The sequence below is a fragment of the Maylandia zebra genome, linkage group LG2, assembly GCF_041146795.1.
Source record: "Maylandia zebra isolate NMK-2024a linkage group LG2, Mzebra_GT3a, whole genome shotgun sequence".
Lineage (NCBI taxonomy): Eukaryota > Metazoa > Chordata > Actinopteri > Cichliformes > Cichlidae > Maylandia > Maylandia zebra.
Window position 1 is genome coordinate 8069106 of NC_135168.1, and position 18025 is coordinate 8087130.

Genomic DNA, 18025 nt, shown 5'->3' on the forward strand with positions numbered 1-18025 from the left:
ATTTAAAGATGCAACAAGACTAAAATGGTTAGGGTCAGGAGGTCAAAGGTCAGAGCTCCTGTGGGTCTGAGGGCGGCCTCATGCTGGAGAAGGATGAAGGAGTCTGACCTGAGCCAGTGTTTGACATGAACACATCAGCACTGCTGTCAGTGAGCCTAACGACAGCCGTTAGCATCATTTCAGTGTTTCAGTCATAAAAACACTTCCTGTCACTGTGGTGGTTACAGTGACATCATGCAGTTTGTGCTTTGACCTCCAGAGGGCGACAAATCAGCACAGACAGAGAGCTCCATTCAAACTTTGCTGCCATCAGGAATAATTCTTCAAATATAATCATCAGTGTTTGAGCAGTTATGATATCAGGGACAATCTAGACATGTGTGACAATACTGAACATGTCACATGACACACCTCAAACATCATGTGATCCACTCTCAGTCTGCACTTTCATTCATGACTTCAACAGGTTGAAATGAGCTTTGAAGAAACATCAGGTCAGTGCTGAAACATTTAAACGCTGCAGGAAGAACAACAACAAAGTGATGACGGATGTTTGTGCTTCAAACAGGAAAACCAGCAGAAATAAATCACAGCCTGCCAGAGGTTTGGAGTTTCCCAGGTGCAACTGAACGCAGCACAGTGTCCCGATGCTCCTGATTGTCCTCAAACGTCTCTTTGGGTGTCTCCTTCCTGCTCAAAGTTTAATTTCACTTCCTGAACTTCGTGGAGTGGAGCTTGTTGTTGGTGTGTGAAGAAACTGTAAGTTTGCTTTGTTTCCTCCTTTAACAGTTTGTCTTTAGGAACTTTACTGTTTGTTCAGCTCGTGTTTGATTTCTTCACACAACAAACTGTGTGTGTTTGTATTTCCGGTCTCTCCATTAAAGTCAGTGTGTAATGTTTCCTGGCTAACATCAGCTGTGTGCAGCTTAGTTCAGCACAAATCTGCCGCTCCATAGTTCACGGTAACGGACTCACAGCTGGACCAACGAGGCCGAGTGTGTCCGCCACTCTGAGCTACGTTCGTGTTTGTGTACTTGTAGTTTGTACTTTGAGTTCACTCAGAGCCCACAGAGGACGCAGCGTACGTGATGACGTCACAGCCCTTTACCTCCTTTACTGTCACTGTGATTAATATTTACACACGAGACACCTGCAGAGCTCTGACGCTAAGCTAGCACACAGCATGCTAACGCTAAGCTAAAGCTAAGCTAACACTAAGCTAAAGCTAAGCTAACACTAAGCTAACACTAAGAGTTCTTACAGACACGAGTTAAAAAGCTGCTTTTAGTGTGTGATCAGAGTCCAGGACTGAGAGCAGCAGCAGAGCTGATGGATGATGAATTACTGGATGGAAGAAGCTTCTCATTAGCAGTGAATCAGTGTGTGCAGTTCTCTGCAAACTCAGCAGCAAGAATTAGTGTGAAGCTTTAACTCTGCTGATCCTCTTTGAATCCTGGATCAGCTGAAATGTTTAAAATGTTGTTCACAGTGTTGGACTGACTGAAGCTTCCAGTCACAGTGAATCAGTGTGTGTCAGTGAATGCATCGTGTGTGCTTCAGGCTCCATCTAGTGGACTGATAGCAGAGCAGCTGATGGCAGCTTCCTCTGCCTCACACTGCTGTCTGACTGCATCCAGCTGACACTGAGATGAAGCAGGAAAGAAGCAGCTGATATTTGGACAGCACACATGATGAAAGGAGGATTTCAGTTGATGTGCACATGAATGATTTGTGTTTCCTCTGCAGGTAGAAAGTGTGTGTGAGCTGAATTGAGCAGCATGGATCAGTGTGAGGACAGAGAGGAGGGAGTCCCTCCCTCTAAAAGCACTCTGTGTGGGGAACATGAGAGCCAGACCAAAGCTCAGAGGTGAGATGACCATCTCTAACTGTCCATGACTCTTCTCCATGTCACAGCTCAGCACTCACATCACTGCTCCATCATTATTCACAGGAACCCGCCTGGACCTCCACCCAGCTCTGTGTCCTTACAGAGTGACTGGTCTGCTGGTCGCTTCATTGATTTTAAAGTCCAGCCTGTGTCTGCTGCAGAGAGGTGAGCTGTTAGCAACATGAACTCTTTGATTAAACTGCTCGATGTTGTTGGATATAAACTACAAACACATCGTTCCCTCAGTCCCATTTAAACTGTCTTTTAAAACAAGCCTTTGGTTTCTAAACAGCTGAAAACCCACTTCAGCAAACAGGAAGTGATCAGAGCGTCCGTCCACTTCCTGTCAGGCCCTGCAAACATTTCATATTGAAGAAAAGTAGTTGACATCTCACATTTTTACTCCACCACATTCAACCATTTTGACATTTTACAGCATGAAACTCTTGTCACATGACTACTGTTATGTTATAGAGTCATGTGACCACCAGGGAGGGATTTGTATGGATGAAACACATTCAAATCAATCTGATTCATCAATGGAAACATTTTTGGTGTAAATGCAGCAACACTGAAAACGCTGAAGATAAAAACACAACAGATGAAATATGAACAAATCGAGGCTTTGAATACACGTGTGTGTGTTTGAGACACAGAGATAAATGGATTGTGTGTCTGTCCTATTGCTGCGTGAGGGTTTTATTGTAGATTGTAGATTATAACAACACCACTGACCTCCAGGAGTACGCAGTGACTGTTACTGCCTACATCAACAAGTGTATTGAGGATGTAACAGTCACGAAAACCATAACTGTCCGGGCCAATCAAAAACCATGGATGACAGGAGAGGTCTACAGGCTGCTGAAAGCTCGGAATGTTGCCTTCAGAGTTGGAGACGAGGCAAGCCGGAGGACAGCTAGGGCCAACCTTTCCCGTGGCATCAGAGAGGCTAAGAGACAGTACTCCAGGAAAATATCTCATCACTTCAAAGACAGCAGAGACTCACGGAGCCTGTGGCGGGGCATTCAGACCATCACAGATTACAAGCCCCCACCACAGACCTGTGATAGCACTATCCCCCTGCTGAACGAGCTGAACACTTTCTTTGCTCGCTTTGAAGTCCAAAACAGCACCACTGCACAGAAGACCCCACCCCCTCCTGGTGACCAGGTGATGACTCTGTCACCGGACAGCGTGAGGAGATCCCTCAGCAGGATCAATGCACGTAAAGCTCCGGGTCCTGACAACATTCCTGGTCGTGTACTGAGAGACTGTGCAGTGGAACTCACTGATGTCTTCACAGACATCTTCAACATATCACTCATCCAGGCTGTCGTCCCCACATGTTTTAAAGCCACCACAATCATTCCGGTTCCAAAAAAGTCATCTCCCTCCTGCTTTAATGACTACCGTCCTGTTGCACTTACTCCCATCCTGATGAAGTGCTTCGAACGACTAGTCATGCAACACATCAAGACGGTCCTGCCCCCCTCCCTGGATCCCTTCCAGTTTGCCTATCGGCCCAACCGCTCAACCGATGATGCCATCTCCACTGCACTCCACTCGGCACTCACACACCTGGACAAAAATGACTCATATGTTCGAATGCTGTTCATAGATTTCAGTTCAGCATTCAACACCATAATCCCCCAACAGCTCATTCAAAAACTGGTCCAGCTGGGGCTCAACACCTCACTGTGCAACTGGCTGTTGGATTTCCCCACCGGAAGACCTCAAGCAGTACGGGTCGGCAGTAATACATCCAGCACCATCATTTTAAACACGGGGGCCCCGCAGGGATGTGTGCTGAGCCCCCTCCTCTTCACTCTGCTGACCCATGACTGCACTCCATCATACAGCTCCAACCTCTTCATCAAGTTTGCGGACGACACAACGGTGGTGGGTCTCATTAGCAACAGGGATGAGACCGACTACAGAAGTGAGGTGAGACGCCTGGCCACGTGGTGTGCTGACACCAATCTCTCTCTGAATGTGGAGAAGACGAAGGAGATTGTTGTGGACTTCAGGAGAATGCACACCCAACATGCTCCTCTGACCATTGACGGAGCGTCTGTGGAGAGAGTGAGCAGCACCAAGTTCTTGGGTGTGCACATCACAGAGGATCTCTCCTGGACGTACAACACCACAGCACTGGCCAACAAATCACAGCAGCGTCTCTTCTTTCTCCGCAAACTAAGAAGAGCAGGAGCACCAGCCCCCATCATGCACACTTTCTACAGAGGCACCATCGAGAGCATCCTGTCGAGCTGCATCACTGTGTGGTTTGGAGCCTGCAATGCGTCCTGTCATAGAACCCTCCAACGCATAGTGAGAGCTGCAGAGAGGATCATTGGTGTCTCTCTCCCCTCCCTCCAGGACATTTACAGCACCCGTCTCACTACAAAAGCCCTTTGCATAGCGGCTGATCCCACACACCCAATGCAAAGCTTCTTCAAGCTGCTGCCGTCGGGGAGGAGACTGCGGAGTCTCCAGGCCAGGACCAGCAGGCTGAAGGACAGCTTCATCCATCAGGCTGTCAGGAAGCTTAACTCCCTCCCGATTCTGCCCCCTCTCCCCTCTCTCCTCCACGGTCTCACTGAACTCTGTCACACACACACATACACACACACTCTCTGACTCACTCACTGGCCTGCACCAGTTACCAGTCACTTTGTGGAGCATTGGACTGCCATTACCTCATAAGACTTTGTTGTTACACTTTCTCTTACCGTACACTACTAAATCTCCATTTGCACTATTTGCCTATTTGCACTACTCTGCCTGGTTTACACTCAATGTCACTTACCCATTATATTGTATATTATTTAGCTTTCTTGTTATATGAAAAATTGTATTTATTTAAATTTTTACTTCTTAATTATTTTACTTGCATTTTTTAATCACTTTTATATTTAAATATATTTAAATGTTCATTTGCTATTTATCTAGGGATTGAAGAGTAACGCAATTTCTATTCTCCGTATGTCCTGTACATGTGGAAGAATCGACAAATAAAGTTGACTTTGACTTTGACTTTGACTTTGAGATTTTGTGCGTGTACACTTTTGACCACGAAGGTGTTGAAAGGGCGTAAAACAGTTGGAGGCACCAGAGTGAACACTAGTGCTGTCAGTAGATTAAAACATGACTAATTAATGACACAATCTTCTGTCATTAATCCTGATTAATCACAATTACTTGATCAATAGCTGCAGTTACATTTTTCCAACTTTATATTTAAGCCTGTAACAGACGTTTACACCATATAATGAAGTCAATGCAGAATAAACACAAAGAATGTTAAACGCTTCAATTCAAAGAGACTTTGAATAGTTTTCAGTCTTTAACTCAGCTTCTCTGCTGTAAATACAACTTTGTAACAAACATATATACTAAAAGCTAAGTGTGCACTAATATATAATAATATATAATCTATGTTACTGCTGTTAATGAAAATGTTTAATCAGACTCATCACAGGGTTACTGTGGATTAATTTGGATTAATCACCATTAAACATCATTTTTAATGTAAACGAATCAAATTTCATTTCATGAGCAAACAGACTCGAGAGAAAAGGGCAAATTTACACACTTAACATGTTTATTGAACATGTAAACATTGATTAACCTCCTGAATGAGCCGACCCCCCCAGGGACAGTCCTGCATGCTAATGATGGGCTCTGCTCTGTACCTGCAGGATTCTGTCAGCCACAAACTCCTCAGCTGATCCTGAATCTGAGCCCATCTGTCAAACCATCATTTTCTTCACAGGTCTGTGGAGGTGGCACTGATCCTGCAGCAGTCTAACACTCTCTGTCACTCTTCTTCAAGTCTTTGACACGAGGAACCAAAACTATGTTATTAACAACACTAACAGGTCTGCAGTTTGTCCACTTGGCAGTTGTGTCATCAGTGCTTTGCATCGTTGTGATATTTTAAGCTGGAAGTGCTTCGGTGAAAAGAAAATTCCTTCTGTCACGATGTGCAGAATCCTTCATGTTGGTCGGCTGGTCCGTCTTGTTATTTTTTTAATGCTCAAACTTTCCATCGAGAGGTCAGTGTGTGTTTGTCATCTTCCATATTGAGCTGATTGGTTCAGCTGCCGTCACTAACAGATGTGCTGCACATCTGCACGTGTGCAAAGGTAACTCTACTCGGACAAACTGCCCGAAGTGCGTTGATAGAAACATTTCAGGGATTTTGAGTCGTTCTGCTCTCCAGATGTGTCGTGTTAAAGGTTTTTATCATGTTAATCATGATAACAGATGAACCCCTAACCCTAACCCTACATGTTAATTTTGACAGCACTGGTAAATCCTTTTTAATGTTCTTCTGTCAGATCATTGATTAGACTCGACTCCAAATACGAGACTCGGAAAACTCAAATGAAAACTCAAATCAAAGCAATGAGAAAAGGACTTCTTGTGTTAGAATGAAAACATATGGAAGTGGTCAGGTTTCAAACACTCGATGAATCTACTGCACAGTTACATTCAGGGACCTTTGGCCTCCTGAGAGCATTAGTTGATGGTTCATCACAGTTTTACCTTCCAGTGAGTGAATTTATCAGTTTGATGAAGTCTCAAAGTTTCCTCTGAGCTTCTGCAGCATCATCACTTCCATCACTGATGAAAGAAAGTTCATAGAAAACAGAAAATATATCTTCAGAATCTGAGAGTCTAAAACTTGACAGACTTGATTCAGATGAAGTTATTTGAGCAGAAACTCCTGGATCGTTATCCTGTGTTGATCTAATCCTTCATGGTTCCTCCACAGAGTGGACCAGCAGAGCTCAGAGGTTCCCAGTGGTCAGTCTGCCCAGCAGCATCAAACACAGCTGGACTCCATATTTATGGTCTGTACATGTACAACAACTACTTTATTATTAATATTAATAATAATGCATTTATTTATAGGTCCCTTTCAGAACACCAAGGACTCTGTGGACTAAATGACCAAAAGAAAACTAACTTTGAAATCAGACGGTGCAAATGTGATCACAGGGAAACGTTTTAAACATCGAGGCTTTAAACAGAAACCAAAGTGAAACAGTTTGTAGTCGAGATCAGTGGGAATGAAGCTGAATAACTGTTTCTTCAATAACTTTGAGCTCTTAAAAAAGAAAAACTAGCTGAAAGTCTGGCTGCTCTTATGAAAAGTACAGAGAAATTATGGGTCGCTCAACACTTGTGCACAATATAAGAGTTTAAATAAATCTAAAGAATAACTCAAAATCCTACAATCATACTGATAAAGTCATCTACAGCTAACTATCCAAGTGGATTTGTTTAAGACAGCTCCATCTGCTGGTGGCCCTCTGCAGGTGCATGAAAGGGGCGTGTTTATAGTGAAAGTAGTAGAGAAAGTAAACCCCACAGGAAGGAGGAGGACTCTCAGCAGCTTCCAGCTCATATTCAGACATTTGACTTCTCACTGAAAGCAGCAAGTTTGAGTGTCTGTACCGTAGTTAGAAGAGATAACATGTCAGTAGTAATTAGAGTTGATTGAGCAATGCTGTCCTTGTAATGTAGTTTATGATTTTTATGGACAAGTCCAGTTTTTCTGTAGAGCCTCTCAAGTTGGTGACAGCAGCAGTGGAAGTTCACGTGTAAACCAGAGCAGCAAATCAGGTCCAAATGTGTTGTTCACAGTGAGTGGGATCATCATTGGCTGCTATGTTAACCTCCTGCAGCAGGATGTCTTTGGTCAGAGAATGGATAGATCACTAAGTCATTGTTGAGTTTAGGGAGACAGTAGACAGTTGGAGGAGGTTCAGCCAGTTGACACACAGTAGATAAAATAACTGAAGGCAGGAGCAGACACCTGTATGACTTTCCACCTCTCACATAGATTATTGTCCCTGGGCAGCGCCACAGGGCTGGTAGATGTAAACAAAGCTGGAGGAGAGGATTTATTCATCTGAGAAAAGTCACAGAGTTGTGTCTTGATGCTCAATCATCCAGGTACATAAATCCCAAAAAGCTTGATTCTGTTCATCTGGATGTTTTCAGTGGGAGAAACGTTTCATCATCATCAGGTGACTTCTTCAGTCTCAGCTGACTGCAGGTTTCAATCTCATAAACAGGACATTTGTATGACTGAAACCAGCCCACTGAAGGAACAATGGGCTGGGAGGTCAGTTCATTGATCATTGGTACGCATATTGTCAGGACCATTGATCAATGGTTGTTGATCAATGGTCATGAGTCCAGTTCACAGAGAGCTGGGGAATGGCTGCAATCACAGCATTGTAAGATGGTGACAGTTGTACCCTTAGGCCCCTCCTCCATTCAGAGATGGTCTTTCCTTTTCACATAAATGGCCTCCTTGACTCCGCCCTCAAACCAGCGTTCACATTTACTCAGGACCTTCTTGATGTGAAGTTCTTCTGCTTCGCTGGCTGCTGTGTCTGTGGGGATGGTGTTTGTTCTGTGTTGTAGTGTCCTGATGACGCCCAGTTTGTGCCCCAGTGGATGATGAGAGTCAAACCTTAAATACTGATCTGTATGTGTAAACAGAGTGAACCTTTAAGACCAGTTGTCTGTACGATCAACTCAGTCACCTGAAACATCTCCAAGTTTCTGGCTTTGATCATCAACCTGTTGGTAGTTCAGCTCTGAACACCAGTGAAATGTTTCTCCCACTGAAATCGCTGCATTCATATGAACAGCATCAACGTTTTGGGATCATGGAGTTGTGGACAAAGTCTCAGTTAATCAGATAAAGTCAAACCTATAATTGGTAAAGAGTTCGCGGATGATATGCCCCTTGATCGTAAAGAAGTGGATGTTGTGTGGACTAAAGTTCAGAGTGGTGGGTCATTCATAAAGTATTCTGTTCAGCTGCTGGAGGACAACATCATCACTTTTGTGAAGAACGAGCTGAAGAAGATCCAGAAGGCTCTGAATCCAAATAAGCCCCAGTGCTTGGAGTTTCAGAGGGAGGATGATGAGCAGAGGAGAAACAGCAGAGAGGCATTTGTGAAGATCACAGTGGACTTCCTGAGGAGAATGAAGCAGGAGGAGCTGGCTGACCGTCTGCAGAGACGTAAGAGGATTTATCTAAAGATTTAAGCTGCTGGATAAATGAGACACTTGTGACACCAGTGTGTTCAGTCATTTCTCAGTGGGTCAGAAATTGTCATCAGCATTTTGTAAAATATGATTGTTAAAGTTGTATTTTTATTATTATTATTCAGAACTTCCAGCTGCTGTTTGTCATCGTAACCTTAAATCCACCCTGAAGAAGAAGTTCCAGTGTGTGTTTGAGGGCATTGCTAAAGCAGGAAACCCAACCCTCCTGAATCAGATCTACACAGAGCTCTACATCACAGAGGGAGGGACTGCAGAGGTCAATGATGAACATGAGGTCAGACAGATTGAAACAGCATCCAGGAAACCAGACAGACCAGAAACAACCATCAGACAAGAAGACATCTTTAAAGCCTCACCTGGAAGAGATGAACCAATCAGAACAGTGCTGACAAAGGGAGTGGCTGGCATTGGGAAAACAGTCTTAACACAGAAATACAGCCTGGACTGGGCTGAAGACAAAGCCAACCAGGACATCCAGTTCATATTTCCATTCACTTTCAGAGAGCTGAATGTGCTGAAAGAGGAAAAGTTCAGCTTGGTGGGACTTGTTCATCACTTCTTTACTGAAACCAAAGAAGCAGGAATCTGCAGCTTTGAAGACTTCCAGGTTGTGTTCATCTTTGATGGTCTGGATGAGTGTCGACTTCCTCTGGACTTCCACAAAACTACAATCCTAACTGACCCTAGAAAGTCCACCTCAGTGGATGTGCTGCTGATAAACCTCATCAGGGGGAAACTGCTTCCCTCTGCTCGCCTCTGGATAACCACACGACCTGCAGCAGCCAATCAGATCCCTCCTGACTGTGTTGGCATGGTGACAGAGGTCAGAGGGTTCACTGACCCACAGAAGGAGGAGTACTTCAGGAAGAGATTCAGAGATGAGGAGCAGGCCAGCAGGATCATCTCCCACATCAAGACATCACGAAGCCTCCACATCATGTGTCACATCCCAGTCTTCTGCTGGATCACTGCTACAGTTCTGGAGGATGTGCTGGAAACCAGAGAGGGAGGACAGCTGCCCAAGACCCTGACTGAGATGTACATCCACTTCCTGGTGGTTCAGGCCAAAGTGAAGAAGGTCAAGTATGATGGAGGAGCTGAGACAGATCCACACTGGAGTCCAGAGAGCAGGAAGATGATGGAGTCTCTGGGAAAACTGGCTTTTGATCAGCTGCAGAAAGGAAACCTGATCTTCTATGAATCAGACCTGACAGAGTGTGGCATCGATATCAGAGCAGCCTCAGTGTACTCAGGAGTGTTCACACAGATCTTTAAAGAGGAGAGAGGACTGTACCAGGACAAGGTTTTCTGCTTCATCCATCTGAGTGTTCAGGAGTTTCTGGCTGCTCTTCATGTCCATCTGACCTTCAGCAACGCTGGACTCAATCTGCTGGAAGAACAACAAACAAGAGGCTCTTGGTGGCCTTTCCAGTTTATGCTGTGGTTTAAACCATTTCCAGAGAAAATACATCTTTATCAGAGTGCTGTGAACAAGGCCTTACAGAGTCCAAATGGACACCTGGACTTGTTCCTCCGCTTCCTCCTGGGTCTTTCACTGCAGACCAATCAGACTCTCCTACGATGTCTGCTGACACAGACAGGAAGTAGCTCACAGACCAATCAGGAAACAGTCCAGTACATCAAGGAGAAGCTCAGTGAGAATCTGTCTGCAGAGAAAAGCATCAATCTGTTCCACTGTCTGAATGAACTGGATGATCGTTCTCTAGTGGAGGAGATCCAACAGTCCCTGAGATCAGGAAGTCTCTCCACAGATGAACTGTCTCCTGCTCAGTGGTCAGCTCTGGTCTTCATCTTACTGTCATCAGAAGAAGATCTGGATGTGTTTGACCTGAAGAAATACTCTGCTTCAGAGGAGGCTCTTCTGAGGCTGCTGCCAGTGGTCAAAGCCTCCAACAAAGCTCTGTGAGTAAATCTGTGATCATGTTTATTTTTAAAATGTTGATTAAAAGTGGTCATAGATTTCTTCCATGACAGATCCATGTCCTAAAACCATGAGCCAGCGTAGTTGTATAGTATAAAAGAAAAAAGGAGAACTTTTGACCACAATATTGTAACTTGAATACTTTTGATACAGCCTTTAAACATAAAATTTATGAACAGAATCGGTGACAAAGGGCAGCCCTGGTGGAGCCCATCACCCACCGGACTTATTACTATCCAACGTATTGCCGGCTATGCCAACCAAGCTCTTGCAGTGGTTGTAAAAGGATCGAATGGCCATAAAATGTTTCTCAGTTTTATTATTTTCAGTCACATCTGTTTTTGATTATTAACTGAATATTTTAAAATTCAGGCTTTTTATGTTATACAAAACATCATATTTTCTTATGATGTCTTGTATTGATTCTGAAGGAATAGTTTTCATCAGTATCGCAGATACCATCCTGAATTTTACTTTGTATTGGATCAGGAAGGAAATCAGTGGCATCACACATCACTTACAGCAACTTCAGCACCTCTTCATTTTAATAAACTGGGGGGAGGTGCACCAAGATTCAGTATGAGATAAAGAATTATTTTTAACTGTAAGGTTGGAGAAATCTGTTTTTGGAAATTGGAAGAACAGGTCATCTTAAAAATCACTGCATTGTAGTTTTATTCAGGCCCCTTCAATCTGTGATCGCTGTTGCTTTGCATTGTAAATGCTACTATTACAAAAGTCACAAATATTAGTGTATGTGTGTGTTGTTGGGTAATAAACCAAAAGAACAGAATCTACCAGCACCTCACTGATTTCTGCTTAAAAACAACAAAAAAGCAATAAAGCTCTGATTTGTTTGGTTGATCTTGTCTCCCTTCCACCTTGATTTCAGACTGAGTGGCTGTAACCTGTCAGACAGAAGCTGTGAAGCTCTGTCCTCAGTCCTGAGCTCCCAGTCCTCCCATCTGACAGAGCTGGACCTGGGTAACAACAACCTGCAGGATTCAGGAGTGAAGCTTCTGTCTGCTGGGATGAAGAGTCAATACTGCAAACTGGAAACGCTGAGGTCAGATCAAGCAATATCGATTTTTTTTCATCAATTAACATCATTTAATCAATTTCATTTGGAAAAAATTAAGTGTTTATGTTTTGTTTTTTTAATGAATCCATCCAAATCACACTAAACTGCCACATTTGTCTTTTGTAACATGAGGCAAGAAGGATTCCAGCATGTCCTGAAACAGTGTTGAAATATTGTAAATGTAGTAGCTCCTCATGGCACCATGAATATACTTTAACACAAGTGTTTCATGTCTTCTTGTCATCCTTTCTTCAGACTGAGTGGCTGTAACCTGTCAGACAGAAGCTGTGAAGCTCTGTCCTCAGTCCTGAGCTCCCAGTCCTCCCGTCTGACAGAGCTGGATCTGGGTAACAACAACCTGCAGGATTCAGGACTGAAGCTTCTATTTTCTGCAGTGGAGAGTCCAAAGTGTACACTTGGAATTCTCAGGTCAGGATTCAGTCTTTTCTGATGATGATTTAAAACCTGAGTCAGGTCGATAAATGGCTTACTCATTTACAACAGACATGATTTGTCAAATCACCTTATATCTAACCCAAAGGTCCTGTGTTTTACTACTTTGATTTTTTAGTAAAACACAGGACCTCTTAATATTTATCTAAGAGACCATATATAATTTTTTTCCCTGGATCATGTGTGTACCCTCCTGGTTGGAGCTCCAGCAGCCTGTATCAGTGAATGGGACTTTAAATGAAATTGCTGCCCCTGTCAGGAAGAGGTCTGAGTGACACACAAAACAGAAAATATGAGCACTGCATGTGTCTGAGGCTACTCAGATACAGACCTGAATGAGACACTAACTTTGTCTCTGAGAGATAACTTTTATTATTAAATACACTTCATTTCTCATCTGTGTAGAGAATGTAGAGTTTGACATGCTAATATTACAAAATGAAAAATCACACTGAGTCACAAAGAAATTGTTTTGGAGTATTTATGGTTCAGCTGATGAAATTGTTCAAACAAACCAGTAATTTACACCGAAACAGCACAAGTGAAACTTTTTCGAGGGACTTACACTAAGCTTGTCCTGGTACACCTGTAGAGCCCAGCTTCTATGGACCATGAGCTTAAGTTCTGTGCTGCTCTGATTTATTGCCTGTGCTGTCTTTCAGTTCAGCTTTGTCGAGTCTCTGGTAGGATTTCTTTTACATGACCTGTGTAAAAACAAAACAGGAAACACATTAAGCTGAAGTAAGATGCACAATTTGAAAAATGGGGCACAAAAAATGTTGCTGCTTTCTGGAAAGTGCGTCTAAGAAGACCCAATGGAGAAAGTGAAGCGAAAAATCAAAGATTAAGAAGAAGAAAATGGCAGAGGCAGTTTCTCTTGGACTGCCTGCAGATGGGGTGAGACTCTAGAAACAGGGATGATTGGAGAAAATGCAAAGAGGCCATAGGATAAACCAGGAGATGAATACTCTGGTGTTCTGGGGATAGTGGGAGTGAGAGGGAGAGATGCCAGTAAATGATTTCAAGGATAAATTTGAGAGAATCAGAGCTAAGAAACCAAAGCAAGTGGGGAACTACAAACATATGGACAGACTCATAATTAGGCCAAAGACACATTAAAGCAATTATTACAGGTTTAGAAACAGGGATGGATATGAAGGAGCTTAGCATGAATTTGCATTGAGGAAAGAATAGCAACGAGCATCAGAGGAAACAGTTAGGAAAACTAAAAGGATGTACTGGCAGGAATACTGCAGTACTTTAGGAAGAACTACCGTATTTCCCAGACTACAGAGCGCACCTGAATATTAGCCGCACAAGCTAAAATCAGGGGAAAATCCTGTTTTGTACATACATTAGCCGCACCTGACTAAAAGCCGCAGGTGTTTCAATGTTGACTTATCATATGTAAGAGAATATGCACAAAGGGAATTGTCAGGAAAGAGATGGCTGTTTGGAGACACACCCCTTTTATTAATATTTTGAAAAACAAGTTATGGTACATATTTGCATAACTTTTTAGGTATATGTACAAGTAGCGGTAATTACAAGTACAAAACATGTACTGTGCTTCATAAATGAGTAACAAATGTAGTACATAACAATAACCTACAGCACACCAGAACAATTGATTCGGACTACCTTTTAGGCTCAGGTGCAGTGACACGGCTTTAACAAGAAGAAAAGTCAGTCATTCACCACCATCTTCCTGCGCACTAAAACCACCAAAGTCCTCTTCTCCAGTGTCGGAAACAAACAGGCTCAGGGTGGCTTCGTCATCCACTCTCAGCTTCTTTCTTTCGTTGTCACTTTCAAAACCAAAGAAATCCTCGTTGTCAGTGTCAGAGTCGAACACCCTCAGAAGGGCCGTGGCGGTGTCCTCCTCTCCATCATGCAGCATTCAGCCCTTCGAAATCTGTTGGTGATCGTGGATGTTTTCACACTTTTCCACGCTGTCAGAATCCAATGGTGGAGTTGGGCATAACTTGCTTTTTGCAAGTTTATCGCCGCTCATCATCCAGGCCTCCAGCTGAACGGGTAGCGCTACTTTGAAGTTTGTTTTTCGCGCTACCTCGTACTGCACTACGTTGCCTGACGGATGGACATGTGACCAACATACCACTCTTGAACCCCGATCCTTCCGCCAGGCAACGTAGTGCCGTACAACAGCGGAACAAACAAAACAAATCCGCTCATGGACAATCCATAGAAAAGCCGCACCTGACTAAAAGCCGCAGGGCTCAAAGCTTGTGCAAAAAGTAGCGGCTTATAGCCCGACAATTACGGTACACCAGTTCAGAATGTGTGGAGTACAGTTAAGAACATGAATGCAGACAGGAAACAACAGCAGCTGTTGTAAAGTAAATTCAAACTCCTTCATTAAATGCAGCTGGTTGAGTTGAAAACAATGGAGAATGATTGTGTTACGTTGTTTATTCTCTATAGAAATGGAGCAGGAGTGCATGCAGAGCTGGACGTGGGCTGTATATACATGCGTGTATCTGTTTTGTCTGTGAGCAGAGAAAACAAAGCGCTGGAAATGTCATATTGAAATGTTAAATCAGGAAAATCCTGGAGAAGAGGATAGTTCTAATGTTCAGTTTGTAATGTTGAATTCAACACAGCTCTTAAATGCATAAAAATGACTTCACCTGACGTCAGACTGAACAATCGGATTAGCTACTGATATTGATTTAACCCGTTTAGACCTACCATAGAACCAAGTCCGCCAGAGCTTATATTATATTTTTACATGCTGTAGAGCCATTTTTGGGAGCATTTCAAGTTGCTATACATCAATACAACCATTACAGCCTAAATTTTAATAATATGTATGTATTAAGTGCATAGTAATTACATAAATTGCAAAAAAGTGCAATAAACTACAAAAAAATTGAAAATCGTTTTTGTTTTTTTAACATATATTTCTAGTTAGAGAAATTTAAGAGGCTTATCCCTCAAAACTGTAAATACAAAAAAGTTGCACAAAATAGTTTCCCACCTCAGGAAATTTATTTTGAGTGCCTTCATAGTTTTATTTTTGAAATACACCAATTTTTATATACTGCAGGAAAAACGAAAATAAATATTATAGTGCAAATTTGCAAAATAACAGCATATGCATCAAAATAAACTATTTCCAGCAGAGCAATATGAGTCCTAAGCATATGTGGAAGGAAACTGTAACCTAGGACAAGCTGATGGCATAAGATGTAAATACAACTCCTCAGGTTTCATATGCAAAAAAAATTATTGCGCTAGCTCACGTGATTACAGTGCTACCGGGATTTAAAAATAGTTGCGCAAAACGGAGTGTGCCCACTCTGACCAGTTTTAAAGGGTTAAAGCAAGAAAATATGGTATTAGCATTAGATGCCAATTCCTATTAACCTTAAATTAGCATTACCTGCTAATGGCAGTCTACTTAGCATTAACTCCTCACTAATGTAATGCTAATTCACATCAAATTATCTTTAGCTTTAGCATTAGCTGCTAGCTTCAGCCTACCTAGCACTAGCTGCTCACATTGTTAAAAGGGAAGAGAAAACGATATTAGCATTAGCTTGTAATAATTATTCACCCCTAATTAGAATTAGCCACTAATGGCAGCATACTTAGCATTAACTCCTCACATCGTTATAATGCAAATGATGCTAACTTGCATTAAATTAGACTGCTGTTATTAGCTAATGCTATTTAGCAGTAGCTGCTCACATTGCTATAAAGCAAAGGAAAACGATATGAGCATTAGGTTCTAATGCGTATTTGCCTTAAATTAGACGTAGGTGGGCAGCACGGTGGCACGATGGTTAGCAATGTTGCCGCACAGCAAGAAGGTCCTGAGTTCAATTCCACCATCAGGCCGGGGTCTTTCTGTGTGGAGTTTGTCCCCGTGTTTGCGTGGGTTCCCTCCGGGTACTCCGGCTTCCTCCCACCGTCCAAAGACATGCAGCTTGTGGGGATAGGTTAACTGGATAATCCAAATTGCCGGGAAATAGTGTTAGCATTAGCTACTCACATTGTTAAAAAGTGTTAGCATTAGTGCATAATTCTAATTCATGTCAAATTAGCATTAGTTAATAACGGCAGCCTATTTAGCATTAGCAGATAATGTTGACCTTGGCCCACTGGAAAAGTTCAGAACTAAAGATTTAGGAGTGTTTCTCGATAGCTCTTTCTCGTTTGAGAAACAAATAAATTCTGTTATTAAAACCAGCTGTAAGGTTTATATTGTTGATTGTCATTTATGCTTAGAAATATTTACTCATATATGCTTAGAGTTGTATAATCGATTGCATAATGATAGAGGTTTGATCCTGAGTAGTATGTAAAGACTCTGTGTGCCTTCCAGAGTGCTCTGGCATGCACACACCACTTGGGGCCATGAGAGAGGTCGTACCCTCTCTTACTGATTTATGGTGTAGGACAGGGGTCTCAAACTCAATTTAGCTGGGGGCCGCTGCAGGCAGAGTCTGGGTGAGGCTGGGCCGCATTAGGTTTTCCACAAGAAAGGCATGGTTAAAAAAATTCCAATCCTCTCAAATCTCTTTATTTTTATTTTTTAACACAAAATATGAAAAATAAATAAACAAATTAAGAATTAATAAGAAAATAAATCAATCTGTAATACATAAATAAAATAATAATAAGATATTTTTAGTCAGTGAACTTGTGTGTTTCTTTCAGTCTTCTATATCTGCATTGTTTAGATTGAAATGTCTGTATTAACAGTTCTATAACCTTCTTCTGAACATGAATGGAACACTGTAGAAAATGAACTGTTCTTCTGAACATGGCTTCTCTTGCCTACTCCTTGCTGCTAGAGACCTGGCAGCGTTTCCTCTCGCATAGCCGAGCCAGATTTGGCCTGAGGGAGGAAGCAGTTGCGACCCTCAGTATGTCTTGAAGATGATCATCCGTAAGTCTGGACCTGTACTTGGACTTATTGAAGTTCAAAGTGGAGAAGAGCTTTTGGCACAAGTATGTGCTACCAAAAAGGCACATGGTCCGCTTGAACATTCGGGAAAGCCGAGGGAAACTAGGGCTCAAGTCTCTCAAAGATTGTCCAAGCTTGTCTGCTTTTCCACTCACCTCCCTGAACTTTGCTTTGAGTTCAGAGTTGCACTGCAGCTCAATGAGCTCCATTTGAAGCACAGAAGGGGCATCTTGCACATCAAAGGAGAAGGGGTCCGCAAAAATGTGAAAGGTGGCTCTGTGTGTCTTGAAGTCAGCAAATCTGTGATCAAATTCCTCCTGTAGCCTCAAAATGACATCAACATACTCGTCAGCACTGAATGGTGTGCCTGCATCCACGAGTGCCTTGCATGCTGGGAAATGGCAAAGGTTTGTCTGAGAGAGCTGAGCTTTCCAGAGCGCCAGTTTTGTGGAGAATGCTCTCACGTTGTCATAGGCAGCACTGACAAGTTGCCCCTGGCCTTGTAACGTCTTGTTCAGTACATTAAGCTCATGTGTCATATCAACAAGAAAAGCTGAGTCCATGAGCCATTTGGGATCAGTTAGCACAGGAACACTAACTCCATCCTTCTCCATGAAGGCTTCACTTCTG

The 18025-nt window shown here is 42.7% G+C and overlaps 1 protein-coding gene and 1 long non-coding RNA gene across 2 annotated transcripts in view; one reads left to right on the forward strand and one right to left on the reverse strand.

The window, feature by feature from the left end:
* The window catches only part of LOC143420732 (uncharacterized), a 441774-nt gene that overhangs the window by 342673 nt on the left and 81076 nt on the right, over positions 1 to 18025 (reverse strand). The gene's annotated exons all lie outside the window — the stretch shown is intronic.
* Positions 8320 to 10910, forward strand: LOC143413248 (protein NLRC3-like). The gene is made up of 2 exons (XM_076876016.1): positions 8320 to 8936; positions 9088 to 10910. Exons 1-2 carry the CDS (start codon positions 8651 to 8653, stop codon positions 10908 to 10910), a joined length of 2109 nt encoding a protein of 702 aa, XP_076732131.1. The 5' UTR covers positions 8320 to 8650.